Source organism: Aspergillus terreus, genomic scaffold, assembly GCF_000149615.1.
Source record: "Aspergillus terreus NIH2624 scaffold_5 genomic scaffold, whole genome shotgun sequence".
Lineage (NCBI taxonomy): Eukaryota > Fungi > Ascomycota > Eurotiomycetes > Eurotiales > Aspergillaceae > Aspergillus > Aspergillus terreus.
In genome coordinates, this window is record NT_165928.1 from 1,010,656 (window position 1) to 1,036,669 (window position 26,014).

Genomic DNA, 26,014 nt, shown 5'->3' on the forward strand with positions numbered 1-26,014 from the left:
AAAGCGGGGTGGAAACAAGCTGGGCGTCGCGAGGGAAGAAGGATCCAGTACGATCACCCGGGATCGGTCAGAGCATGCGGGGATGGGCGGACAGTGCATGCGCTGGCAGACATACAAGGTCAAACGAGGACCAAAAGAGCACCCGACGACCCGACGCAAAGCACGGATGCCGCCATGGCAGCCAAGGACGGACACGGATGACATCGATTTGAGCCTTGCCTGGCATGGCACAAACAACATCCCCCCGGCCACCGTGGCGCTTCACCGGATTGGAACCGCTGCCGATCCGCCGTCGCGGATGACGACGAAGTGGCTGCGAAACAGGTTTCGGGTGGTGCCTGAGGCACGCCCCGCTGTCGGGAGATAAGGCACGCATGCACGGTAGGTTGGTTGTTCTACCAGATGACAGACTATGATTTATGCTTGAATACGGTATTTGGGGTCTTATGGCGACAGCGTGACCAGATCGTCGATCAAGCTGCAGGCAGTCGATCCACCCAATGGGAACAACGGTTCCTGTAGGAGGTCGATAGTTCGGCGGATGGGATCCCGAAGACATTGAGGCGAACAATACCTACATACATAATGCTAATCCATGTCATAGCGAGGTAAGGTCAGGTCGGAAGTCTGGTCGACGACGTCACCACCCGAGATGCTGACTGGGTCGTTGACTAAGATCGTCTATGATGGATATTTGGTTCAGTCGTATAGTGAATGGCATTGTCTTGCGGAAAAAGTACAAAGGGAATTGAGTTTGGTTCTGGCGGTTAGGGAGGTATATGAAATCTTCGAACATAGGTAGAGAGCTGTCGATAGATTTGAACACCCGCGTGATCGGGACAATTGATCCCGTGGACAGCAGCCAAGCCGAACCGAGTAACCGGCCTGCACAATTTCTCCGTTAATCAGCAAGGCCGAACGGAGAAACTCAGGGTCGTTGCCAGCGCACGGAGCACCTCGGCGGACTAGCCTCAGGTACCATTCCATGGAACTGTCGTTTGCGATGTCGAATTGAGCATGGATAAGAAAATAATCTAGGGGAAGTATATGAATTGTGGTATTAACAAAACTACTAGCAATATGAAACAGAGACAGCAGACAGCACGACCATCGAAGGAAAGGCTGGCGACAAGAAAATAAGTATGTACCTGTACAACTGGGGAGAGCGAGGGCCGAATGGTCTAGATCCCAGGGAGAAAATTGAGCTTTGTCATGTGCTCGATCGACAAGGTCTAGCAGCGCCCCTCCTGCACGGGTTCTCTGCGCTGTTCCAAGAATTTCGTTCCAGATCGACGGATCCGTCTTCCAGGTTTGCAGGTACCTGATTCATGGCTCAGTCGTGAGTAGATAGTAGATAGTAGATACTAGGCGAAACGAAGGATCACTCGGTAGAAGTCTCAAAACTGTCATATTATTCAGAGGAATGAGCGCCTTCGAGCAAGGAGCTGTTTCCGGAGTCTAGGCGTCGAAAGTAGCAGGAGGGCGAAGAGAAATCCATGGAATCCTCCAGGATGGGTCCCGGATCGATGTCATGTGGGAGTCGCCAACTATTCTTAGTTGGGTGGGCACTAGTGCCGTTGTGCATATCCATAGGAGTATGAGCAGTGTTTTGGCCAGTGATCGTCTATCTTCTGTTATTCTAGGTCAGGTACCTAAGCCAGCAATTAATATTATTAGGAAGAATAATAGAAGATAACCGATGGATTGCAAGGGTTCTTGGCAGGGGAGTGGGAGGTCAGGTGCATTTAGAATCAAATCAAAGTTGCGAAAGAGTTCCAGGTCGAGTCTAGAAGAAGACAGCCACCAGGGCAAACCTTCCTAAACAAAACAAGCATATCCGCCCGGGAAGGAAACCACGGCGGATTGGTGGGTTTATTCTTCTCCCAGCATTCCTACAGAGTACTAAGTACGGAGTAGTACGGAGTAGTATGTAGTGCTAACACCTCTATCTAAGGGATTATTGTTCGGCTTCAATTGATAGTCCCATGGGATCATCACCAGATCTTCTAGAAGAATTCAAATGATAGAATATACATACCTAGATACCGAGACACCTCGTCGAAAAGGAGACAGAAGAAAGGGGAAGCTGGCCCATTGCTGACGACGGGCAAAGGTCGTCTGATCAGAAAAATCCCCTTCTCCCCCACTCCCCCACTTCTCCGCCATGGACGAACGGGGAGCGCAGGGAATAGTAGCAGTACTATAGGAGGAATGCTGTAGGAAGAATCAGTGAGGGTCTATAGAAATAATCAGTCACGTAAAATCCATAGCACAATCAAGACATGGAGCAGAAGAAAAAATATTAATAAAAAAGAAAATCAGAAAAAAAAGAAAAGGGAGGAAAAAGATGATCCACCGGACTGGATAAAAACCCTGACCAGTCCGGACGGTGCCCCTCCCCATTTCCTTCTTTCTCTTCCTTCTGCCTTCCTCTTCTTGCCACCATCCGGTGTGACCTCATACCCTTGACCCTTGGCCCTTGACCTGCCTCTCTGCTCTACCTACTCTACCACTCTACCTACCTACCTAATCGCCGCCGCCTTCCCGAACTTCCTTCCTCCTCCCCGGGTGTCCTGCCGGATACGTCACCGTCGCGCTTGGCTGGAGTTTGTCATTGCTCGCTATTATTGTCCGATTCCCATTTTCTCCGGGGGGGTTGATTCTTGGTCTTCGTGGGATTATCCTTATTATTACCTACTATTTCTTCTGCCCATTACGACTGTTGTAGTCTCCGCCTCAGCGTCATTCCTCCCCCCACACCTCTCCTCCCCCCTCTTAAGTCCGAATTGACGCCCGTAAATCAATTCCTCCTCGCTCCCTCTCTCTCCTCTCCAATTCTCTCCTCCCAATCTTGCGTCATTCCGACTTCCGACTTTCGCGCCATCCTTTTCTTCCGACCCCTCTCCGCTCTCATCTCCCCACCATCACACTCGACTCCGCGATCATGAGAAACCCCTTCGACATGTCCGACCTCGACTCGCTTGTTGACGAACAAGAACACGCTGAGGAGGCGCACGTTAAGCTCCGCACCCAGTCTACCGACGACGGCGATCGCTCCCTCCTCCAGAATGAAGACCGTCGCAAAGACAACCTCAAGGATCGCTTTATCGGCGCCATCGACACGGGCACCACCAGCACCCGTTTCATTATCTTTGACTGCACCGGTGTGCCCATCTGCAAATACCAGACTGAATTTCGTCAGATCCACGAGCATTCAGGGTAAGTCAACCACAATTTGCCTCCCATCGCACTCCCCCGTTAATTGATTCTCCCGTCGTAGATGGCACGAACAAGACCCCTTCGAACTGGTCGATTCCGTCTATACCTGTATTGAAGAGGCGATGAAGGAATTCCTCGCCCTCGGTCACGCCGCGACCGATATCGAGGCCATTGGCATCACCAGTCAACGAGAAACCACCATCTGCTGGGATTGGGAGACGGGTGAGCCCCTGCACAATGCCATTGCCTGGCCCGACACTCGGACCACCGGTCTCGTGCGCGAACTCAAAGAACAGCCTGGTTCCGAGGAGCTGTCCAATATCTGCGGTCTGCCCCTGTCCACATACCCCTCCTCGGTCACCTTGGTCTGGATGCTCCGCAATCTTCCCGAAGTCAAAAAGGCCTACGACGAAGGCCGACTTGCCTTTGGAACCCCTGACGCCTGGCTGTTATATAACCTGAACGGCGGCCCGGAGGGTGGCCGCCTGGTCACGGACGTCACGAATGCGTCCCGAACCATGTTTATGAGTCTCGAAACCTTGGATTATGATGATCGCCTATTAAACTTCTTCGGAATTGACCGAAACAAGATCAGACTCCCCAAGATTCTTCCGTCATCCGACCCCGAGGGGTACGGGTGCGTCCGATTCGGGCCGCTGGACGGTATCCCGATCACCAGCTGTCTCGGCGATCAGTCGTCCGCCCTCGTCGGTCACTGCGCCTTCACTCCTGGAACGGCGAAGAACACGTACGGCACCGGTTGTTTCCTTCTCTACAATGTGGGCGAGAAACCCGTCATCTCCAAGCACGGGTTGCTGGCGACCGTTGGTTTCCAGCTCGGTAAAAACCGGAAACCCGTTTATGCGCTGGAGGGTAGCGTGGCGGTGGCCGGAAGTGGTGTCTCTTTCCTCATGAACAATATGGGTTTCTTCCGTGATTCGCGCAAGGTCAGCGAGGTCGCCGCCACCGTTCCCGACAGCGGAGGTTGTGTCTTCGTCACCGCGTTCAGTGGTCTCTTCGCGCCGTACTGGATTGATGATGCGAAGGGAACAATCTGTACGTTTCCCCAGAAGGTTTTGGCTGTATGAGCTCTACTAACGTGCAATAGTTGGTATTACGCAACACACTCAGCGTGGACACATCGCCCGAGCAACAATGGAAGCCGCCTGTTTCCAAACCAAGGCCATCTTGGATGCCATGGAGATGGACAGTGGACATAAATTGTCGGAATTGGCCGTGGATGGAGGCATGAGCAATTCCGACATCTGTATGCAGGTGAGATTCTGTCGTCTGATTTCTACACCCAAGCAAAGACTAACAACTCCCAGACCCAAGCAGATATTATCCAAATCCCCGTCGAACGACCCGCGATGCACGAGACCACCGCCCTGGGCGCCGCCATCGCCGCCGGGTTCGCCATCGACGTGTGGAAAGAGTTCAGCGAACTCAAGGACATGAACCGCGCGAACCGCACCACGTTCAAGCCCAACATCTCCCCCGCCCAGAGCCGCAAGCTGTACAACCGGTGGTCGAAGGCGGTGCAGATGTCCCGAGGGTGGGTTGACACGAATGACGAGGATGAAGAGTGATTACACGACTTCTTTCATGGACTGGGTTATGCATATTACTAATACCTTGGATGGCCGTTTTTTGCATTAGCGCTTTTGGTCTATCTTTCTATATACATACACTGGGGTTTGGGGTATTTCGGTGGTGGTCTGTTTGGATACCCGATTGTCAGATCAGGTAAATTGGTCAGTACATATTATTAGCTAGAAATGTACGGTATATATCCTCAATTGGACCTAGATCAAACGTAAGTTGCTTAGAGGATTGTAGTATGGATGGCTGACTTGGATATATACTCCGCATCGGCATCTTGACTTAGCGTAGTTAGACCGTGTATAGAGACAGACGCTGTCCTTGCTGGATATTCTTGGTAGGACCTCGTCTAATTCGACTTTGTGGGAGGAAAACTGTTGTGGTTTACTCCGAATGGTTTACTTGACGAAGACGGACAGCCCTGTGGGAGGAAGCAAAGGTATCACCTGAAGGCTTTCTTAGGTAGAGACGGACCGGCACTACCTAGAACTAGATGGACTAAGTCCGGAGAATCCATGGACAATAGAATCCTTGCGGTGCATCTCATTGCCAATGCGACATCACAGTGAGAAGGTCTGCATGCATAGATACAGGCGCCAGTCAAAGCAATCATCCCCAACAGACTGAAACCACTGCCTCCGGCTGCTTCTTAACCGGGCTCGGGCGCTCCCAACCGTAGTAATCGTCAGGAACACAACTGGCCGTATCAGAAGTTCCCCAATTGGCAGCACCGTAGGGATCCCCGTACGAGCCTCCACCGCAGTCGTCCTTCTCCCCCAAATCCGCACGCAGCTTAGCGAACTTCGCACGAAGCGAGTCGCACTCGACGTATTGGCGCTCGATCTCATCCCCAAGACAACCGTTGAGACTCAACAGTTCCTGCTGGACGCGCTCAATCTTGCCATCCTTCTCGGCGACTTTCTCCTTCAACTCGGCGAATCTCCTGCTGCATCTGCTCCTTCTCCGCGGCGAAGGTCTTCTCCACCTCTTCGCGGATGGACAGGAACGCAGCCGCCATGGCGTAGGATTCGGCGGGAGGATTGTGGTTTTTCTTGTTGCTGGCGAGGAGGGCGTCGCGCTCGTGCTTCAGCGCTTCGCGTTCGTGGCGCAAGGCCTCGCGTTCGTGCTTGAGTGCCTCGCGGGTGTGGGTGTCGATAGCGTTTTGTCCGGGGATGGTGTGTTGAGCGCCGGTGAGGTGAGTGGGGGTCAGAGGGATGGGCACGAGAGGTTTCTTCATCTTGGGCATTGTGTGAGAGGTTGGAGATTTGAGGTCGGATTGTTTGGAGAGTGTGAGAAGTTGTGAGGAGAATGGAGAGGTTGAGAAATGGAGGTGAGGGTGATGAGGTGAGGGTGACGAGGGAAGGTTGGGAGGATGGATGAGATATGGATAGGTGAGGAAGGATGTGAGGTGAAGGTAGGAATCACCTATTCACTAAGTGCTGGGCTTCCACGAAAGATTGAATGAAAGTGTGTCCTCTGCGCTAGGTAGACATTCACCTCGCTGCGGCCGACTACATGCCATCTTCCACATATAAACAGTTCAAACTCCTACTCGACCATCTGCAGAAACTCATTGCTTATTTATGTATGTATGTACACTACAGTACAATCCAATCAAAGCCATTGCTTGCCGTTGCACTCCTCAGTCCGATATGCCAGATGCTAGATGCATGGTACTTTCAAAGTCCACGATCAGATATCGCGCAAAGAGAAATAGAAGAAAAGAGGAACATGACGAGACGAAACCGAAGAGATAAAATGAAAAGCGGGCATGATAATGTACACCACGACCCAGAAGGCGAGGCGGTTTTCTTTGATGGAAGGTGTATATCGGAGATAGAGAGGAGTGAGATAAGGGAATTCAGTAGGAAACGAGAAGAAAATTGTCAGACATCAAGTACAGCCTCTACTCTGTCGATGTCGGGGGACCCTCGGTGGACGCGGACGAGCTCAGCTTAGTCGTCTGGAGAGCTTCCGGCAGTTTCAGCGGTGCAGAAGGCTTAGACTCCAATTTGTCGAGCTTCTCGCCTCGGAGCACCTTCTCCATTTCTTCCTTAGTAAGGGTCTCGTATTCAATCAACGCCTTCGTCAGGAGCTCCAACTCGTTGCGCTTCTCTGTCAAGATCTTGGTGGCCCTCATGCGGGCTTCCTCAACGAGACGTCGCACTTCGCCTTCAATCTCCTGTTTGGTCTCAGAAGACAGGCTGTCATAGTTGCTAGACAGGTCGACATTGCCCAGCTTTTTCGAGTAGCCAAAGCGAGTGATGAGTGTGAAAGCCGTCTCGGTGGCTTGTTGGATGTCCTGTAGAAGACGTTAGCTATGTAATATTCATCAATCATCAGTCGATACTCACCGCAGAGATACCACTTGTAACCTTGTCAGGTCCGAATATAAGCTCTTCAGCCGCCTTACCGCCCATCGAGACATCGATGTCGGACAGATATTCTGTGTAGTTTCGCGAAACCATGTCCATCTCTGGCAAGAAGTGGGTCACACCCAACGCCATTCCACGGGGAACGATGGTGATCTTATAGAGAGGAGTGGATGATGGCGAAAAGTAGGCCACTAGCGCATGACCGGCCTCGTGGTAAGCAGTCAGGAGTTTATCCTTATCCTGAATGATGCGGCTGCGAGCCTCTGCACCCATCATGATCTTGTCTTTGGCCCAGTCGAAGTCCTTGGGTCCAACCTTCGTTTGCTTGTTCCGGCTAGCGTAGATAGCCGCCTGGTTGACCAAGTTCTCCAGATCGGCACCGGAGAACCCAGGAGTACCACGGGCAATCACGGCCACATCCACATCGGTGCTGATTTGAACATCCTTCATGTGGTGGCGGAGAATATCCATCCGGCCTCGAACATCCGGGAGACCAACAGTCACCTTCCGGTCAAACCGACCAGGACGCGTCAGAGCCTTGTCCAAAAGCTGAGGATAGTTGGTAGCGGCGATGATGATCACGCCACTGGTCTGGGAGAATCCATCAAGCTCGGTGAGGAGCTGGTTCAAAGTCTGTTTCACATACGCTGCATCGCGCTCGTTTCTCTTCGCGCCAATAGCGTCCAGCTCATCAATGAAGATGATAGCAGGAGCCTTGCTTCGGGCTTGGTTGAAGAGTTCACGGACACGCTTAGCCCCAACGCCCACGTAGACCTCGTCGAACTCGGAACCGGACATGTAGAAGAAAGGGACACCGGCTTCTCCTGCGACAGCACGGGCAAGCAGGGTCTTTCCGGTACCAGGAGGTCCAACAAGAAGGACACCCTTGGGCAGTTTACCTCCAAGCGAAGAAAAACGGTCAGGGTTCAGCAGGAATTCAACCAGCTCCTGAAGCTCATCCTTGGCTTCGTCGCAACCGTGCACATCGCTGAAACGGACCGTTTGTTGCTGGGGTTGAGCCTCGTTGTTCTGGGGGCCGCGAATGTTCTTCAAGACGCCAGTAGTTTCAACCAGGATGGTCACTAAGACGAGGGACATGTACGTGAAAAAACCGAAATAGAGCAAGAACTTGACCCAGCGGAATACGGCGCTGCCGAGAGACTCCTCTACAACGACGTACAGGGGAGATTCCTTAGCACCAGTTCCGGTCTGCTTCGTCGCCATTCCAATCTGACCGCCGTGGTTGCGAGCGGCAACAGCTTGGCCGATGGCTTGGAGTTGTTCGGTATTGATATCGGAGGTCGAACCAGAGCCGGACGCGATGGCATCGGCTCCGCCAACACGTTGCACAGCCTTCCAGTAGAGTTCATCCGTAGCTGCGTTGCTCGCGAAGTGACCAGTTTTGTATCGTTCGACGATGATCGCAGGCATGTTGGCACGAAGAAGGGCTTGGTAGAAGGCATTTTGGGCGTTGGCGCTGTTGGGATTGTTGTTCGCGGTCTTTTCCTTCTGGGCGAGTACATTGTGACTGGCACCACCAAACAAGAAGCGCTGTTGTTGCAACCTCGAAAGTCCGTTGGGGAGCGTGCGGCGATGACGGTTCGGAGATGTGGCCAGGGTGGAAAAGGAGCGAGAGGACGTCGATGGAAGGTGACGAGAGGCGAAAGACGGCGATGTCCAAAGAGAAGTTTCTGGATAGGTTAGCATAAAATAACATGAGCGGAGCATGTATGAGAGACTCATACCATTGAACAGCGATCGAGACCATCCCTGTCGCACAAGCCGGTGAGCGACACCGGGCTTCAACGCTTCGGCGGGCACCGATTCCAGAAAGTCAGGCAGTGACACACGATACTCCTTGACATCTATCAGTCCCTGTCTTTGAAATTTCCACAATAGCCAGCACTGTTTTGGAAGGCATACCGCGGCACTTGTTTCTCCAATTGCCCGCTGACGGGCATCCTTGGTGGCGGAGCCGGAGATAGTCGGATTGCGCTGGATGTTCCAGGGCGTGCGCAGGAACTTCGATATCGCCGGCCAGAGATCCGTCGTCGCAGCTGCGACATTCTGTTTGAGAGGATTCGGGTCAGCGACATGAGATCTGGGGGCATAGAGAGGTAGAGCCCGTACTGGGTTGGTGATCGGAAGTTGGAAGGCCATGGTTGACCGAAGGGTAGCGGCGCTCGGCCGCAGCAACGGGGAGTATCGAATCCTCGGGGAATAGAACGAGGAGGGGGGTGAAGCGACAGGATTAAGTGTCGGGTGAGATATATGCCATCACCGATGATCAGCGGATGGCGGCCCTAAGATGGTTGTTGGGAGGAATGAGAGAAGGGAATCTCAATATGATGGAGGTGATGAATGATGCGGAGGCGAAATTGGTGGTGGTGCCACTCTGGTCTTTCTGCGCCCCCGGATGCTTACCTCATTCCTTATTGCGGCCTCAGGCATCATAGATAGTGATGCCTTATCTCCAAGTCGGGGTTTATCACCGCACCGCAGCAGTGCAGTGTACGTTGGGAAAGCTACGGTCTGCGTGGGCTGCAAGTTTTGGTAGTAAAATTGTTCTCATTCACTATTCCACTATCGATCTCTCAGAAAATGTCAAAGTGGGACTTCATTCCATCTAATGAAATGGCTCCAGTTCGAGCCTATTTCCAGTCCGACAACATGGAAGAGTTCACACTACACTCGCAAAGGTGCGCGACACGACAGCCTAGACGACGAAACCTTCCGGACAAAAACTGTTTTCCTTCTTTACAAGGCAGTGGAGAAAAACTCATTTCACCTCATCTGCTGTTTACTTGCGATCCACGTCCCAATGGACTCAGCTCGTGAAAGCCACCATAAGCACGGCATATCAAGCTTTAGACGCTTTCTTACCCACGGATGGGACATCAATGCACCAGTTGACTGGGATACGTCTTCACCTGCAGCGTAAGTTCGTATCATGCAGACAAGTAATTGGCTTCTAATGGACTTCCTGTCATAGATTCTCTTTTCATGACAGTGCCTTGGCAGAGTGGTTCCTTTCCCGCGGAGCAGATCCTAATCGGCTGTGTTATGAACATACGGATCGCACTTTCTTTTACAGAAACCAGGACCTGGGTCTTCTCATTGCTTGGCATATTTGAGATCCGAGACCAGTTGCTTACTATGAACCCCGAATTCATTTAGCTTGTAAAGCATGTTTCCGGAAGAAGACCTGTTCCAAGGTTCCCCGGAATATATACTTAATATCTATTTCTAGGCTCTAGGATATACCACTATCTTGTAATAGGTAATGGAAGATAATATATTTCTAAGTGTCTAACCTTCTGCGGAACTTATGTAGGATACACATTACGCGATATTTAATGTATGACCATATCATGATTCACGTATCATATGGTTGAGGGGTGATGCGCATGGTATACTCTTAAGGAGGTAAATCAAGAGGTAAGTTTCAAATACAACGTCTGTCATGGTACAGATCGCCAAGGACCTAAGCCATTTAGTGCCATGGGGGCATGTTGCTTGATTGCTTCCAAGAGAGCTTGGCATTTGCATACTAGCATATATCTTAGGGCTTGGTGACTCAAAGGTCACATGGATGTTACAAATGTAACGCAGTCCCCTGTCTTATCATCACTCCTTCATGCTCGCAATTCTCTGGATAAGCCAAGGTTGGTTGGAATTCGATGTGATGTCTACGAGAAACACCTATATCTGAATCACCCCCTCTTTTCTACATATACTGGGCCATAAACGAGATTGATCCCACCATCCCAGGTGGTCCCAACAGGCACAATGCCTTCGCCATCATGTTTACAAGCGGACCACTCCTGGGGACCGACCTTGCCTATGCATTGTCATGGAGAGTTTGACTTCACTGTCCACTTTGAACAAATCTGGCTTTCAATTGTGCCGTCAATCTTGTTTTTGGTTTCCAGCGTTCCTCGGCTGTGGCAGCTCCGCCGAGCCCCCATAGTTATCCGCAATTCCAGGAGTCAACTTGTCAAATTGGTAATACCACATTCCCCAGTAGTTTCTATTCGGTCTTTCCTGACACTATCAGGGCATCATCGCTCTCCTGGTCATTCTTCAGTTGGCCCTGCTTCCCCTGTGGTCATTGAAGACATCACTGCAGACGTCTGTTTCCATCCCAGCTGCCGTCTTCGCATTGGTTGCTGCGTTGATGCTCGCTATTCTCTCGTATTACGAGCACCAGCGATCCGTGAGGCCGTCCACATTGCTGAGCATTTATCTCTTCTTTTCGGTCCTGTTTGACGCCGTCCAATCTCGATCATTATGGCTTCGCAATACCGACGCTCCAATCGCGGCGGCATTCACTGCAGCGCTTGCAGTCAAACTGATCATCACAGTTCTGGAAGGACAAGAGAAACAGCCTAGTCTACAAGGACAAGGCACCAAATTGTCACCTGAAACTACCAGCAGTATCTACAATCGCGCGGTTTTCTGGTGGTTGAACCGTCTGTTTCTCACTGGCTATAAAGGCACTCTGCGCCTGAGTGACTTGTATCCTCTTGAACCAGAGATGGCCTCAGAAAATCTAGGAGACGCCATAGAGGATGCCTGGATGAAAGGTAAGCGGGTAAACTCGGTGGCACAACAGTAGCAAAACTAATTTCAACCAGCCGAGCAAAGCAAGCCGTACGCTCTACTTAGGACAACTGCAGTCTCATTAAAAGGGCCCCTGCTCTCCCCAGTCCTCCCTCGTATCGCGCTCATTGGCTTCAAGTACTGCCAGCCACTCTTACTGGCGAGCGTAGTCAACTATGTTCAGCTCCCAGATGCAGACCGCGACGGGAACGTCGGCTATGGGCTGATCGGTGCGACAGCCATCGTCTATATTGGAATTGCAGTGAGTCTCCATAACTTCTACCGGAACGTAAAGGTATGGTGCTGACTATATCATTTAGGTGAGCACTGGACTGTACAATATCAAAGTAGATCGATCCACCGTCATGATACGCGGTTCGCTTGTGAGCATCATCTATCGCAAAACCTTGAGACTACATCTAAACGAAGCCAAATCATCCGCCGCATTAACTCTTGCTAGTTCGGATGTGGATCGCATTGGCTTGACCGTTGAAAGTGGCCATGAGATCTGGGCCAGTAGCATTGAGACAATATTGGCTCTCGTGCTACTGCAACGGCAATTGAGCTGGGCCAGTATTGCCCCTGTGTTACTCGCTTTGCGTATGTCTGACGGCGGTTGAATAGTCCAAGTATTGCTTACTGACTTACTCTAATTCAGTTGCTACCGCTGCAAACACACGGATCGCGAAGTATGTTCCGCGGCGCCAACGGGAATGGGGCGCTGCGATCCAGAAGCGGGTGACCCTCACATCGGCGGTCCTCAGAAACATGAAAAGCGTCAAAATGATGGGCCTGCAGGAAACAATTGCTCGGACGGTCCAGGGCGCTAGGGTGTACGAGCTGGATTTGTCAAAGCGCTACCGCAGGTTCTTTGCGTACATGGCCATTATCTGTTGGTTCTCCTCCTGAGAACACAAGCATACCCACTAATGGCATGACTCTAGCAACAATACCCCTGCAGTTTTCCGCGCCGTTCGCTTTTGTCATCTATCTATATGGGGTCAAATCACATCATGGACATGATTCTGTCGCAGCACAAATATTCGCTTCGCTTTCACTGACCCAGCTGCTCGCCACTCCATTGCAAAAGGTCTTATCTTCCATTCCTTCATTTGCGGGGACCCTCGGTTCTTTCACACGCATCGAGGCTTACCTGCGGCTTGACGACCGTGCCGATGGCAGGAATACCGGCCTTGAGAGTTGTCGCGAAAGCTTGACGGAGAGTCTTATAAGCGAAAACCTGTTTGAAATGGAGAACTTGGGAGCGACATGGAGAGGAACAGCTCTCAGTAAACATGCAGTCTCGGTGCAAGACGCAGACATTTCCTACTCCGCGTCCTCACAGCCGGTCCTCCACAAGCAGAACTTTGAAATCCACAAAGGCCTGTTAAACGTGGTCTTTGGCCCTGTGGGCTGTGGAAAGACCACCCTTCTCAACGCTCTCCTCGGCGAGATTACCATTTCCAGCGGCAAGGTGATGGTAGATGGTTCTGCAATTGCCTATTGCCAGCAAACGCCTTGGATCATTAACGCCTCTGTCAAGGAGAACATCCTGAATCAATCTCCATACGACAAAAATTGGTATAACAGGGTTGTGTGGTCCTGCGGACTTGAAGAAGATATTGAACATCTCCCTGACGGAGATGACACTACTGTTGGAAGCCGGGGCATCAGTTTGAGTGGTGGACAGAAGCAACGGCTGGCCCTGGCTCGGGCAGTCTACGCTCGAGCACCGTTAGTCGTCCTGGATGATACTTTGAGTGCTCTCGATGCGCGAACTGAAAGACTGGTCTTTCATCGTCTGCTGTCCAGACAGGGACTCTTCCAGCACCTTGGAGCGACAGTCATTCTGGTCACTCACTCAGTGCAACATCTTCGATCTGCCGACATTATCAGTTTATTAGATTCGAAAGGATGCATCGAGCAACGTGGCTCATTCAAAGAGCTCAGTGACATAGAGGGCCCAGTCAAACGCCTGTTAGCTGATTGTCCTCCAGACAAGGCCGGGGCAGAAGATCACAGCTTGGAACCGGCTTCTGGTACATTAGCTTCAGGCCAGGGTCCAAACGGAGAAAATCCGTCATTGCCGCGTGCGGCTGCTACCCCAGCAATAAGGAAGCCTGTATCCGATTCAGCTGTCTTGATGTATTATCTCAAGACCATCGGGTCGTATCGTGCGTCGATATTCCTGCTTACAAACCTGGCGTATGTGTTCTGCAGCAGTTTCACCCAGATCTGGGTTCAATGGTGGACGGAATCTAAGAATGCCGATGATGGGCCCTTCTTAGCGGTCTACTTTGCTCTAGCTATCGGAGCCATATCGAACTATAGTTCGAGCATTTGGTCTATGATGATCTCGATTGTGCCTGTGTCAGCAGCGAAACTGCACTGGCAGCTCCTTGACTCCGTTCTTCATGCGCCCATGTCATTCTTCTCGTCCGTGGACTCGGGGATCACGTTGAACCGATTCAGCCAGGACATGTCACTGATCAATAGTCGCCTGCCTGTATCCATGATGCAGGCGACACCGATGGCTTTCCAAGCGCTGGCACAGATTGCTCTTATAGCTGTAGGGTCTACCTACCTGGCCGTTGCGGTTCCCTTCTGCCTCGGTGCTACCTGGGTTCTACAACGATTCTATCTTCGGACTTCGAGACAACTTCGCTTACTGGATCTGGAACTGAAATCACCTTTGTTCTCCAGCATCTCTGAGACACTCGAAGGTCTCCCGACGATCCGCGCGCTCGGCTGGCAGGAGAAATTCGAACAACGCAATCAAGAACGGCTGGACGCTTCGCAGCGCCCCGTCTACCTCCTGTACTGCGTCCAGCGCTGGCTGAACTTTGTCCTCGATCTCATCGTTGCAGCACTGGGTATCCTGCTGGTCAGCCTGGCGACTCAGCTGCCGAGCAGCACAAGCGGGGGCCGTCTGGGTGTTGCGATGCTCAACATCCTCGGTTTCAGCCAGAGTCTGTCTCAGTTCATCTTCTTCTACACAGACCTTGAGATGTCGTTACAAGCGGTTTCCCGTGTTAAAGAGTTTGTAGAAACGACTGTCTCGGAAGAAGCCAGCCCCCAGTCGCTGACGCCGCTGCCCGGAAACTGGCCTGCTCGCGGTGCGGTGGAGTTTCGAGACATCACGGCTTCGTACGCCAGTGACACGAGCCAACCCGTCCTCAATAAACTCTCCCTTGCCATCCAACCCGGACAAAAGGTCGGAATCTGTGGCCGGACGGGCAGCGGAAAGTCCACCTTACTTTCTGCTCTGTTCCGCATGATTGAACTCCAGAGTGGCAGCATTACGATTGACGGAATTGACCTCAACAACGTATCCCGACAAGAGGTGCGTTCGCGGTTAATAGCCATCCCACAAGATCCATTATTGTTTCCCGGGACAGTCCGTTTCAATGCGTCGCCGGACGAAACAGTTGCAGACGAGGAGATCATCAAAGCCCTCGAGAAAGTCGGACTATGGGAGCACGTCCAGAAGCGCGGCGGCCTTGACATCGATATTGATGCACTTGCTCTGTCACATGGCCAGCAGCAGTTGTTTTGTCTTGCAAGGGCAATGCTGAGGTCCGGCACTATTCTCGTCCTGGACGAGGCAACGAGTAATGTTGACTGGGGAACGGATGGGGTCATGCAACGGGTGATTCGGGAGGATTTTGCAAGTAAGACTATTATCACTGTTGCGCATCGGCTGAGAACGATCCTTGATAGTGATTTCGTGGTAGTGCTGGGTCATGGATGTATCCTTGAGGCAGGTCATCCCGGGGAACTGCTGGCGAGTTCAAGCCAATTTCGGGAATTGTACAGGACTCAGGGGATTACCATTGACAGCATCTAGGCCTGGTAATCAAGACGACTAAGGGTAAGGATCGCCTCATCTGGGTCAGAATTGAATACAGGCCATACTAAAGACGAGCCACATTCAATTGACTATGAGTGCCCCCAATCAGTAATTGTAGTTATCGCATCGATTTCATGGCAGTAGGGTGAATACTGCACTCTTGCCATCACCTATGAGTAGCCGAATGGATTCTACTCCGTGGTTGGATGTTGGATGTGCGAAACAATCTATGGTTGTTTGTATTGATGCCCGATGGGTTGGTTGGCTGAGATCGGCGGACACTGACACCAGTCATTGAGAAGTTTCACCTTCCTAAGAAAACTTGTTGCGGCAGACCAATATCTGATGACGGTCGTTGGAATCGACTAAGTGCTGAATATTTGTGCGACTGGCGATCTTGTACTACAGATACTTGTCTGATTCCGGACTAATCAAGGATGTTATGTATGTAATGCGCACAAAGAAAGTCTCCGCGGCAGGATGATGCCTGTATTATGTAGCGGTGAACCCTTGAGCAAACATCTGACGCCCATCTCAGCAGAAAGAGCATTATGGAGGAGGACTCATCCAAAGGCTGTGTTGCCTGTGGTTGGACGCTGGAACAGCAAGAGCAATGCTCGTATTCCAGCCATGTCAAACTCTTCTATGGTGCGAGCCGACGCGGCGTCTGGTCAATCGGGTCAGATGTGATCCTCAAAGAGCGTCCTAATGAAGGCCCCAAAAACGAAGCAAAAACGCTGGAATATCTTTCGAACCACCCTGATATCCCAGCTCCAAAGCTTATACGCGACTGGGTCGATAACGACGGACGATATTTTGTGCTCCAAGAACGCATAAAGGGACAGACTCTCGAACAGGCATGGCCTGCACTATCACAGTCCCAGAAGACAGCTATCGCAGACCAGATTGTCCAAGTCCGCCAGAAACTACGGTCCTCTCGTCAAAGTCCATACAAACAGTCGATCAAGGCCCATGTTATCCAGGGCTACTCTTTACTGACCGTGCGCCCCACGGACCGTTTGGCTCTGACCTCGAACTGTGGAATGCGATCAGCCTTATGCTTCATAACCCGCTAGCAAGGTCTTTTCCTCGTCGAGCGTTGGAGAATTTGAAGAAGCACATGCCTAAATGTGAACCCTACGTTCTTACTCACTGTGATCTTAACTTGGGCAACCTTATCGTTCGAGAAGGGGCGTTGGTCGGCATACTTGACTGGGAATTTGCCGCCTACTACCCTATATGGTATGAATACGTCTCGGCTTCTTGGGGATGGACTGAAGAGGAAGCTGAGTGGAAGAACTTATTACAAGAACGTATGGGGGCACATGGCGACGGACATGGGGACGCAAAGGCCTTTTGGATGGAACTTCGTCAGTTGCGAAAGTACCCGGACTTGGATGAAAAGGGTCAACGAGTCTTAATCGACCTGTTGGAATAGAACAGAACTTCCAGTTATCGGTTTACGTCCAGCTGTAAGGAGGGGGAAGTTCTCCCCTCTTCGCTCACCAATATGATCAATAAATCTCCCTTACGGTTGTCTTATGAACCTGGATTAAATGATTTCCCGGGTCAGCACACCGTTCCCGCTTATCGCAATACCGTTCACCAGCAAAGGCCTGGCCGTCACCAGAACCCATGGTTCGGTTGATAGCAGCTGGCCAGGCATCATAGACTTCTCCGACCTTAGTGAGAGAAATATATAACAGCTGGATGGTGGTCGAATACTCCTCCCGGACATACCTGCATCTCATCGATCAACCCATCACTGGATGACCGTGCATACGGAGCGCTCCTCATGCACACGGATTGACAATGGTCCAAGGAATGCACCATGGCCTTCCCAAAGACGCCCCGAAAAATCATTTTCCTGATGGGAGCTCCCACTCCACAAAGTCTGAACTGGGAAGAAGACCACCTCCTGGACGGACCGATTTTTCCCTTTGATGGAGCAGATACTACGGACAGCCATTCGCTTGCTACAGACACTTATCCGGTGAAATGGAGACTTCTATCCCACCCCGAACCACACCGTCGCAGCATAGTCAATGCGGGAGCTGCCCAGTTCCTCACGACGCGGGATCTAGCCCACCAGGATGATGTATCTGGAGTCCAGGCCGCCACGTCGGCTGATTCCGCGCTCGCTCAGTTCTACAACCACTCATTCGCCGTTCATGAAACATCTGACATCTCCGCTCCGGGAACTCACTCGGCGGCCGACTCCGTCCGGGAGAGTGGGCTCTGGACGGACAGTGGGGGAGGAAGCTCTGCCGAAACGATCGAGGATAGCGAGGTATCAGAACATGAAGAGGGGATTCGCGGACCCATCACCGACCTCCAAGACATCCCCAGTGCGGCGTATCTCGATTCGATCGTCCCGCAGACCATGACGGTGAACCTCATTGTGGGTGTGGTGACCATCCGGCCGCCGCGTCGCATTGTAACGAAGCAGTGGAAGAAGGAGCTGGACCTGGTGGAAGTGGTGGTGGGGGATGAGACGAGAAGCGGGTTTGGGGTTACGTTCTGGCTCCCGCCGGAAGCCAGGACTGTCACAGGCAAGGACGATATCGAGACCAAAGCTGGTCACGAGCTGCGTCACACCTTGGAAACGCTACGACCGCGAGACATTGTGCTGTTGCGCATGGTGGGACTGAGCACCTTCCGGGAACGGGTCTACGGGCAAAGCTTGCGCAAGGGGATCACGACGGTTGAGCTCCTCCACCGACAGCGGGTCGATGCTACGGACGTTGGCGGGCGATACAGCGCCAAACGGCTTCGTCTCTGCCAGGGGCTCAGTCCCACGCGATCCGACCCCAACCCTGATCACTCGCATCCCGACGATGCAGCAGATGCAGCAGCAGTAACAGGAGCCAAGAAGGATGATCTACCGGTGGTGAAGACGAGCAAAGTGCGCGAGTGGATCCGACGGTTTGTGGATGCGGCACCGGAAGGGGCAGGCGGTGGAATGCAGAGCCCCCCAGCGAAACGTGGTCCGATTTGGCTGCCCCCAGACAGTCAGGACGGATTATTATAATTAGAAACATCCCGTGGCGATGTCCATGGAGACCGTTTACGCGGCGAGGGAAGAGCCAACCGTCAGGAGAAGTCAGGAGACTGGGGATAGGATCAGGCAATCAACGGGGACCCCAGCTTTGCATCAAAGGATCCTGTACGACGGTTCGCTGCTGCAAGACGCACCCTTGAATCAAGGGAGAACGGCTCTTCCATCCGGCGTGGTACTTTTTACGAGACTAAGAGATTAGTGGCAGTCGATCTCCCCAATCATGCCTCATTGCGACGGGGGGTCTGGTCCAGCCAGAATGCAACCATGTGGTGGTGGGATTGGTGTTAAGGGCCTTGGCTAGGGGTCAGGGGGAGATGGTCGTATTGAATCATCATGATGAAGATGTTGGATGATTATTAGAGGGTCCAGCTGTACCTATTCATCATTCTTAATTGTCGTGATATCTGGTGATGAATGCATTCATTATTACTGCGTACAGTGTAATATCAGGGGGCCCGGGAGTTCCAGGCCCAGACATCACAGGTAGATTACGGCGTATCAAGACGGTATTGCACACCACCTTCCCTGGTTGGTGGCGCCGAACTGCCGCAAACGTGGGTAATGGTACCGTCACCGTCCAAAAAGAAACCTCAACGCCAGCTGGTCTGATCCTTTTTTTTAATTTGTGTTGTTATAATTCTTCCTCTTCTCCTCTTTCTTCCTTTCTTTTTCTTCTTCTTCTCTCTCTTTCCTCTGGTTGAGTCTGAGCTGATCTCTTCCCTCCATCCTCCACTATTTCCTCTTCTTGTCTCTTTCTGTCAATCGTTGTGATTCCCGCCGCTTAAGTTTCCCCTCCCCCTTTCTCTCCGCCAGAGTATCATCTTCTTGTCACTCGTTCGACTACCACCTCTACTCGCTCTACCCTCTTCTTCTCCCTTAATTACACTCAACTATAATCAATCATGAAGGGTATGCTTTATTTCTATCTCTACTCCACCATCATCCACAACTAACTCTCTCCAGCCCTCATTCTGGTCGGCGGTTTCGGTACCCGTCTGCGGCCCTTGGTGAGCACCATCCGACCATTACCACCACCCCTCCTCCTGGATACTTCCCTCCCCGCCGACGATCATGACACCCTCAATCACTCTTATCTTCTGCAGAACCTCACTGACCGCCGTCATTACGACCGCTCCAGACCCTCACTCTCCCCAAGCCTTTGGTGGAGTTCGGAAACCGGCCGATGATCCTGCACCAGGTTGAGAGCCTGGCTGCGGCCGGTGTCACCGATATCGTTCTGGCCGTCAACTACCGTCCCGATGTCATGGTCTCGACCCTCAAGAAGTACGAAGAGCAGTACAATGTCCGCATCGAGTTCTCAGTCGAGTCCGAGCCCCTCGGCACCGCCGGCCCCCTGAAACTCGCCGAGAAGATCCTGGGCAAGGATGACTCGCCCTTCTTCGTCCTGAACTCCGATATCATCTGTGACTACCCCTTCAAGGAGCTCGCCGAATTCCACAAGAGCCACGGCGACGAGGGAACCATCGTCGTCACCAAGGTCGACGAGCCCTCCAAGTACGGTGTCGTCGTGCACAAGCCGAACCACGCCTCCCGCATCGACCGGTTCGTCGAGAAGCCCGTGGAGTTCGTCGGTAACCGCATCAACGCCGGCATCTACATCCTCAACCCCAGTGTCCTCAAGCGCATCGACCTCCGTCCGACCTCCATCGAGCAGGAGACGTTCCCCGCCATCTGCAGCGACGGTCAGCTCCACTCCTTCGACCTCGAGGGCTTCTGGATGGACGTCGGTCAGCCCAAGGACTTCCTCAGCGGCACATGTCTCTACCTCACCTCCCTCGCCAAGCGCAACTCCAAGCTGCTGGCTCCCCACTCCGAGCCCTACGTCTACGGCGGAAACGTCATGGTCGACCCCTCGGCTAAGATCGGCAAGAACTGCCGCATTGGACCCAACGTGGTCATTGGGCCCAACGTCGTTGTCGGCGATGGCGTCCGTCTCCAGCGGTGTGTTCTCCTTGAGAACAGCAAGGTCAAGGACCATGCCTGGGTGAAGTCCACCATTGTCGGATGGAACAGCTCCGTCGGCAAGTGGGCGCGTCTGGAGAACGTCACCGTGCTGGGCGATGATGTGACCATCGCCGACGAAGTCTACGTCAACGGCGGCTCTATCCTGCCGCACAAGAGCATCAAGCAGAACGTTGATGGTAAGTGATCACCCATCTGCCCTACCACGAACTTTCACCAACTAACAACGTCCAGTTCCCGCCATTATCATGTAATCCCTTCACGTCGCCATGTTTGGGAGGTCGCCTCCCGATGCATAGAACCGGAGTCGTTGTCTTTGCTACCGTTGATTTCAGCAGTTTGAGCTTGAGGCCATGCAGTGGCCATTCGATCATACGGCGGTCTTTCTGCTCCTCCCCTTTCCTTTCGCATACGTCCATCTATCCGTTCTCCTCTCCACGCACTGAACGCCTTGATGGTGAGCGTGCAGTTACAGCTTTAGTAATCTGAACTTTTCTATGTCCTTCTCCGACCGATCACGCACTTCTTGCTACCTATTCGCCGCCTTTTCATTTCGCTTCTTGGTGCTTTACTGCTGCTATTGTTTTTAATGGTGTATGTGGGATGTGGGGTTAGGATGTAAATATGGGAGGCAGAGATCAAGAATCAAATAAATACCGTGCAATGCCATGCTCTAGGTATTAAGATTATCTATACATTTTAGGTACGTATATGTATGCCATGCGAAATGTACAACCAGTCTAGACTAGACAGCCTTCTCCGCGCGGTCCAGAATCCCCTCCCATTGCACCCGCAACTCCTCCATGCGCTTCCAACACGTACGGCCCAGCTCCTCAAACTGCTCTTTTTCCTCGCGAGTCAAATCCCGCGCTCCACGTTTCCGCCGGCGCGCCCGATCCGCGTCCAGCACCGCCGGCCCAACAACGCCACCATACCCCCATCCATCGACCTCCGTTGACGCGGCAGAGTTCCGTCCGAGCCGGTCACACGACGAGCCCCATTTGGCACGCCCGCCGCCCCGCTCTCGGTATCCGGCCTCGGCGGCGTCGAGTGCTGACTGCGTCGCGAGGGCCAGCCACACGGGCGCACAGGCACCCAGGTACGTTGACAGAGTGTGCCATGGCGAGCCGAGTAGGCGCGCCAGCCAGAAAGACGACAGCATGGCGTAGAACAGCGGCCACGACAGCGGGAGGATACCGGTGCCGCAGATGCCAGGGTGCGAGAGGTACATGTTTGGCTGTGGCGCGTCGGCCGCCGGGGGCGCTTCGTCCGTCTCTTTGCCCTCGAGGGCGTAGAAGCTGCGCACCCACGGCGCGGCGCTGGGCAGGTCCGCCGTCAGGGCGAGGATATCGGTCAGCGCCTTGGAGGATTCGTAGGGGGTCAGGGTGCGCAGGCCCTGGAGGTCGTCCGGGTCGAAGAGGGAGGCGGTGGCCTCGAGGCTGGAGACCCAGACGATGCGGCCGGGGGAGGCGGCGGGGGCGCGGTGCAGGAGCGGCATGAGGTAGTGGGCGAGCATGTAGTGCCCAAAGACGTTGGCGCAGAAGACGGCGCCGAGGCGCGGTTCGTCGGGGGCGGCGGTTTGCGGGGCCGTCACGACGCCCGCGGGCGCGACCTTGTAGGACGGCCAGGAGACCTGGTGCACAAGGTCGGTGCAGACGCCCCAGATGGCGCGCGGCCAGTCGATGCCGGTCCAGCCGCCCAGGCCGGCGTTGAGGATGACGGCGTCTAGTTTGTGGGGCGCTGTGGAGGGGGATGTAAGGCGGCGGGCGAGGGCGCGCACGGAGAGGAGGTTCGTCAGGTCGACGGTCTCTGGGATGAAGGTGACGCGGTTTGTTTCCGTCGAGGAGGAGGTGCGGAGGTGGTCGCGCAGCCGGCGCAGCGTGTCATTGCCTTTGCTGGTGCTGCGCGTGGTGAAGATGACGCTCAGGGTCTGGTGAGCGCGGTGCGGTGCGCTGAGGAATTCGTCCGCCAGACGACAGCAGATTGAGAAGCCTAGTCCACTGTGGATTACATGGCCGACGCGAGGGCAGATGTTAGGATTGAAGCTTTTTCCCGGGCATGATGTCGCGGATGCGGAGTGGTGTGGTACAGTTACCTGTTGGCGCCGGTGACGAGGACGCAGACCTGGTCCTGGAGGTCATCCTCAGGAGAATTGGCCATGATGACCAATTGGTGAGATGGATGTTGGTTGCGCAGGTGGTTAGTTGGTGGTGGTGGTACCTGAATTTGGTTATCAGGGGGCTTAGATAAGACTCGGTCACGTGGCTCTATACATGCTTACTTTTCGAGGGTGGTTTCATTGAACACATATCGCCTGCGACTAGATCCAGCACGTTACACCGACAAACCGGTCTAGACATGCATGGTTCTCGAGTGAGCGACCCTTCCAGCCAGCCCGTCTGACACAACCTCGCTACACGGCTCACCGGGGTGTCTCCCCGAATTACAGAGGCCGAAGGCCGTGGACCCTGAGACCGATTCCACTTTCCAAATATACAACTCCCATCTAAGTTGACGCCGCAAGCCACAGGGTCTCAATCTTCCAGAACGAGAACAACGCCAACACAATCTTCGTATTTTCTCTTAGCAACGCTAGCGAGCCAACCAGAGCCGCACAGCCCGGAATCGTCCACCAGTGAGCATGACGTGGCGGCTCTGGTTAAATCTAAGATGATCCAGTGGCAAACACCGGGCGACATCCCAACGAGTGCGCGTCGAGTGCGTCCAGCATCCTGGGCACGTGGCTGTAAAGGCGCATGACATCACCTTTCACAAGCGATTCGACCTAAGCGACGAACCACACCCTCTGCATACACCCCCTCCGACATACTCCGGACGATTGGCTTGCTGCGAAGTTAGGTAGAGACCAGGACGTGCGCGGTCATCGGTACCTGACGACCGAACGAGCCGCGCTAGACGACGGTATACCATGGCATCAGAGTCGGGTTGACTGGCCCTGCTGTGCATCGTGCGAGCGGGCACACCTTGTAGACTAGCACACTCCCCTGGCCTGGATAAACAGGAAATGGTTGCGATGGTGGTATCGAAAAGGGGGGATCCGCCACCGTGCCCTGCATGCACGCCATCCAGATTATCCATCAATAAGCCCGGACGGGATATCATGGCTGATTGGAGGCAATCCCACCGTAGTCAGTTGCCAGGAGGAGTCTGGAAAGCCGCATCGAACGATTCTAACCCGTCTTCCAGGCTGGTCGCCTCATGATTCTAGGACGAATCGCTTCGAATGCTTCTGCGACTTGGCTCTGGGTCATGTGAGTCTCAAGCGAGGAATCATTTGACGAGGACAGGCGAGGCCCGGATGAGTTTCCAGGATATATCAGACGTCTTATGACTCTGAAGACGATTAGTAGTGGGATGGCCGCAAGCGACGCGGGTAAAACCACCGCAGACCTTTCGGCGACGGTGATATTATCGTCGCAGCCAGTTACCCAACCCTCTGGAACGGGTATCATCGCCATCAGCCCGTCAGCAAGGAAGCGGCGGGCTGGATCAGCGAAAGAAACACAGCCACTCCGAGCAATCCCATATCACCATCCATGTCCATTAACGGACGGGCTTATTGACTATCTAGATAGACTCCGAGATCGACTCCCCCCTGGATTCTGCGAGTCACAACCGAGACCTTGCCGAGTCATGCGAGGTCTCGACGCTGAAGAAACAATGAAATGATCATCCGGGTGCAAGATAAAGATACGTGCACTTGTGGATGTGTGAATCGGTGGAGACGACCAACGGTGATTCTATCCCCGTGAACTCCGCAAGCAAAAATCCTCCGGACATCATGCCTGCAAGGGGGAGCGTAAACCACCCGAGTTGAAAGCGAGCTGAAAGGATCAGAAACAAACATTGATATCAAATCATAACCAAAGCCCGTTGGAATCCCTCGTCGCGCCGCGCTAGACGACATGGACGATTCCGGTCCATCCAGGGGAGACGCTCACCGACACTTCTGACCTGGAAGGCGATTTACCCCATCTGCGCGCATCCTTTCAGGATTCGGTCGGTCGTGAGAAGGCCAGGCCATCAGATCAGGGCCGGTCGGCCCTATCACAGCGGGGTGATGCGAGCCCACCGTTGATCGCCTGTAGGAGTAGGCAGGCTAAGGAGAATTTCGCCTGTGCAGGCCACACCTCCTTGGCATGGGTAAGTCGGTGATGGTCTCACATGTGGTGTCGCATTATCCAGCAAGTGATCTACGCTGGAGGTCGCCTAGCGACTGCGATCATTCGATCGTGCAGCAGATTAAGTCCCCTCCTTTAGGAAAGCCGAACCAAGCCGCTTGGCCAGCCGCCCCGGATTGACTAGACCAGACACTAGGCCTGGCGCATGAGAACACGCAATCGGAGATTTTCTACATAGGCATCGGCCATCGATGCACCTGTCTTTAGCCTAGGCCATCTTTTTTCCTGTGTCTAGCGTAAGACCAGCGACCGTCTGTCTCAGTTGCGCCCGTAATTTCCAGCCCATCGTTTCCAGCTAGATTGGGTGTCTCCATCGTATGCACGATCAGCGATGGTCAATTGGATGCGCGAGACACCCGTCCTTTCATTGGCGCTGCTGCCACATGTATAGCATCGTCCCATCCTCGACCAGGAAATCTAAACGCTGGGAGGCTTGGAGGGTTCCCCTTAGCGCAGTAGCGGGGCCATAAGCAGGAGCTGCAAGTCATCTGCGCGGCCTCCCACGAATGACGCTTATGGCAACAGTACGAGTGTGGTGGAGGTTAGTGTCCAACTGCAAGGCATCTCAGTAGGAGAATTAAATTAGTGCGCGGTGGTGCTCGCGGACGATCCATCCATCGGCCGCCTCGACCGTCCGCCAGCCAGGGGGCTCCATTCATTCGCGACTGATGACAAGAGGGCCGATTGCGTCGAAACTGCGGGGTATACTCCTTCATCCAGGATGCAATGCTATCTATCTGGTGCTCGTGAAGCGGCCGCTAATCAATCCGGGGGTTGGTGGGTTTGCTGTCGATAAGGGACATGGGGGCGACAGACGAGTCAAGAAAGCAGGATCATACTTCCTCGCGTCGAAAACCAACCACAGCCGAGTCGTCAGGGATGCGATTCCCGTCGTTACGTCGGGAAGCGCATTCTCTGTACTCATCGCTGTGTCTGCGGCAAGGCTGCGGGGAGAGAAAGACACCACCATCGCACCATTGGGCGAGTCCCGTTCTTAGTTCAAACGGCCTAATTCTCCAGACTCTGAGGGGAGGCTATGATGCAGATGGCATCACCCTATCACCCTATCACCCTCATCTCATTCCGGACTCTCTGGACTCCTTGAAGTCGCTGACGCCAG

General features: G+C 53.4%; 8 protein-coding genes across 8 annotated transcripts; 5 read left to right on the forward strand and 3 right to left on the reverse strand.

The window, feature by feature from the left end:
- Positions 1 to 2,962: 2,962 nt before the first annotated feature.
- On the forward strand, positions 2,963 to 4,808 carry ATEG_03925 (glycerol kinase; the record flags this gene model as incomplete). The annotated part of the gene is made up of 4 exons (XM_001213103.1): positions 2,963 to 3,219; positions 3,281 to 4,275; positions 4,328 to 4,494; positions 4,548 to 4,808. The coding sequence occupies 4 exons, from the start codon at positions 2,963 to 2,965 to the stop codon at positions 4,806 to 4,808; spliced, it is 1,680 nt and encodes a 559-aa protein (XP_001213103.1).
- Positions 4,809 to 5,219: 411 nt separating this feature from the next.
- ATEG_03926 (uncharacterized protein) lies at positions 5,220 to 6,067 on the reverse strand (the record flags this gene model as incomplete). Its single annotated transcript, XM_001213104.1, has 2 exons — positions 5,220 to 5,242; positions 5,740 to 6,067. The coding sequence occupies 2 exons, from the start codon at positions 6,065 to 6,067 to the stop codon at positions 5,220 to 5,222; spliced, it is 351 nt and encodes a 116-aa protein (XP_001213104.1).
- Positions 6,068 to 6,727: 660 nt separating this feature from the next.
- Positions 6,728 to 9,356, reverse strand: ATEG_03927 (i-AAA protease YME1; the record flags this gene model as incomplete). Its single annotated transcript, XM_001213105.1, has 4 exons — positions 6,728 to 7,123; positions 7,176 to 8,887; positions 8,942 to 9,071; positions 9,120 to 9,356. 4 exons carry the CDS (start codon positions 9,354 to 9,356, stop codon positions 6,728 to 6,730), a joined length of 2,475 nt encoding a protein of 824 aa, XP_001213105.1.
- Positions 9,357 to 10,985: 1,629 nt separating this feature from the next.
- On the forward strand, positions 10,986 to 15,645 carry abcB (putative ABC multidrug transporter; the record flags this gene model as incomplete). Its single annotated transcript, XM_001213106.1, has 6 exons — positions 10,986 to 11,201; positions 11,254 to 11,782; positions 11,834 to 12,060; positions 12,119 to 12,398; positions 12,457 to 12,629; positions 12,760 to 15,645. The coding sequence occupies 6 exons, from the start codon at positions 10,986 to 10,988 to the stop codon at positions 15,643 to 15,645; spliced, it is 4,311 nt and encodes a 1,436-aa protein (XP_001213106.1).
- A 554-nt stretch (positions 15,646 to 16,199) lies between these two features.
- On the forward strand, positions 16,200 to 17,086 carry ATEG_03929 (aminoglycoside phosphotransferase family protein; the record flags this gene model as incomplete). Its single annotated transcript, XM_001213107.1, has 2 exons — positions 16,200 to 16,593; positions 16,632 to 17,086. 2 exons carry the CDS (start codon positions 16,200 to 16,202, stop codon positions 17,084 to 17,086), a joined length of 849 nt encoding a protein of 282 aa, XP_001213107.1.
- Positions 17,087 to 17,479: 393 nt separating this feature from the next.
- ATEG_03930 (uncharacterized protein) lies at positions 17,480 to 18,679 on the forward strand (the record flags this gene model as incomplete). Its single annotated transcript, XM_001213108.1, has 1 exon — positions 17,480 to 18,679. One exon carries the CDS (start codon positions 17,480 to 17,482, stop codon positions 18,677 to 18,679), a length of 1,200 nt encoding a protein of 399 aa, XP_001213108.1.
- A 1,213-nt stretch (positions 18,680 to 19,892) lies between these two features.
- Positions 19,893 to 20,879, forward strand: ATEG_03931 (mannose-1-phosphate guanyltransferase; the record flags this gene model as incomplete). Its single annotated transcript, XM_001213109.1, has 1 exon — positions 19,893 to 20,879. One exon carries the CDS (start codon positions 19,893 to 19,895, stop codon positions 20,877 to 20,879), a length of 987 nt encoding a protein of 328 aa, XP_001213109.1.
- Positions 20,880 to 21,437: 558 nt separating this feature from the next.
- Positions 21,438 to 22,852, reverse strand: ATEG_03932 (3-keto-steroid reductase; the record flags this gene model as incomplete). The annotated part of the gene is made up of 2 exons (XM_001213110.1): positions 21,438 to 22,614; positions 22,788 to 22,852. 2 exons carry the CDS (start codon positions 22,850 to 22,852, stop codon positions 21,438 to 21,440), a joined length of 1,242 nt encoding a protein of 413 aa, XP_001213110.1.
- Between the last annotated feature and the right edge of the window lie 3,162 nt (positions 22,853 to 26,014).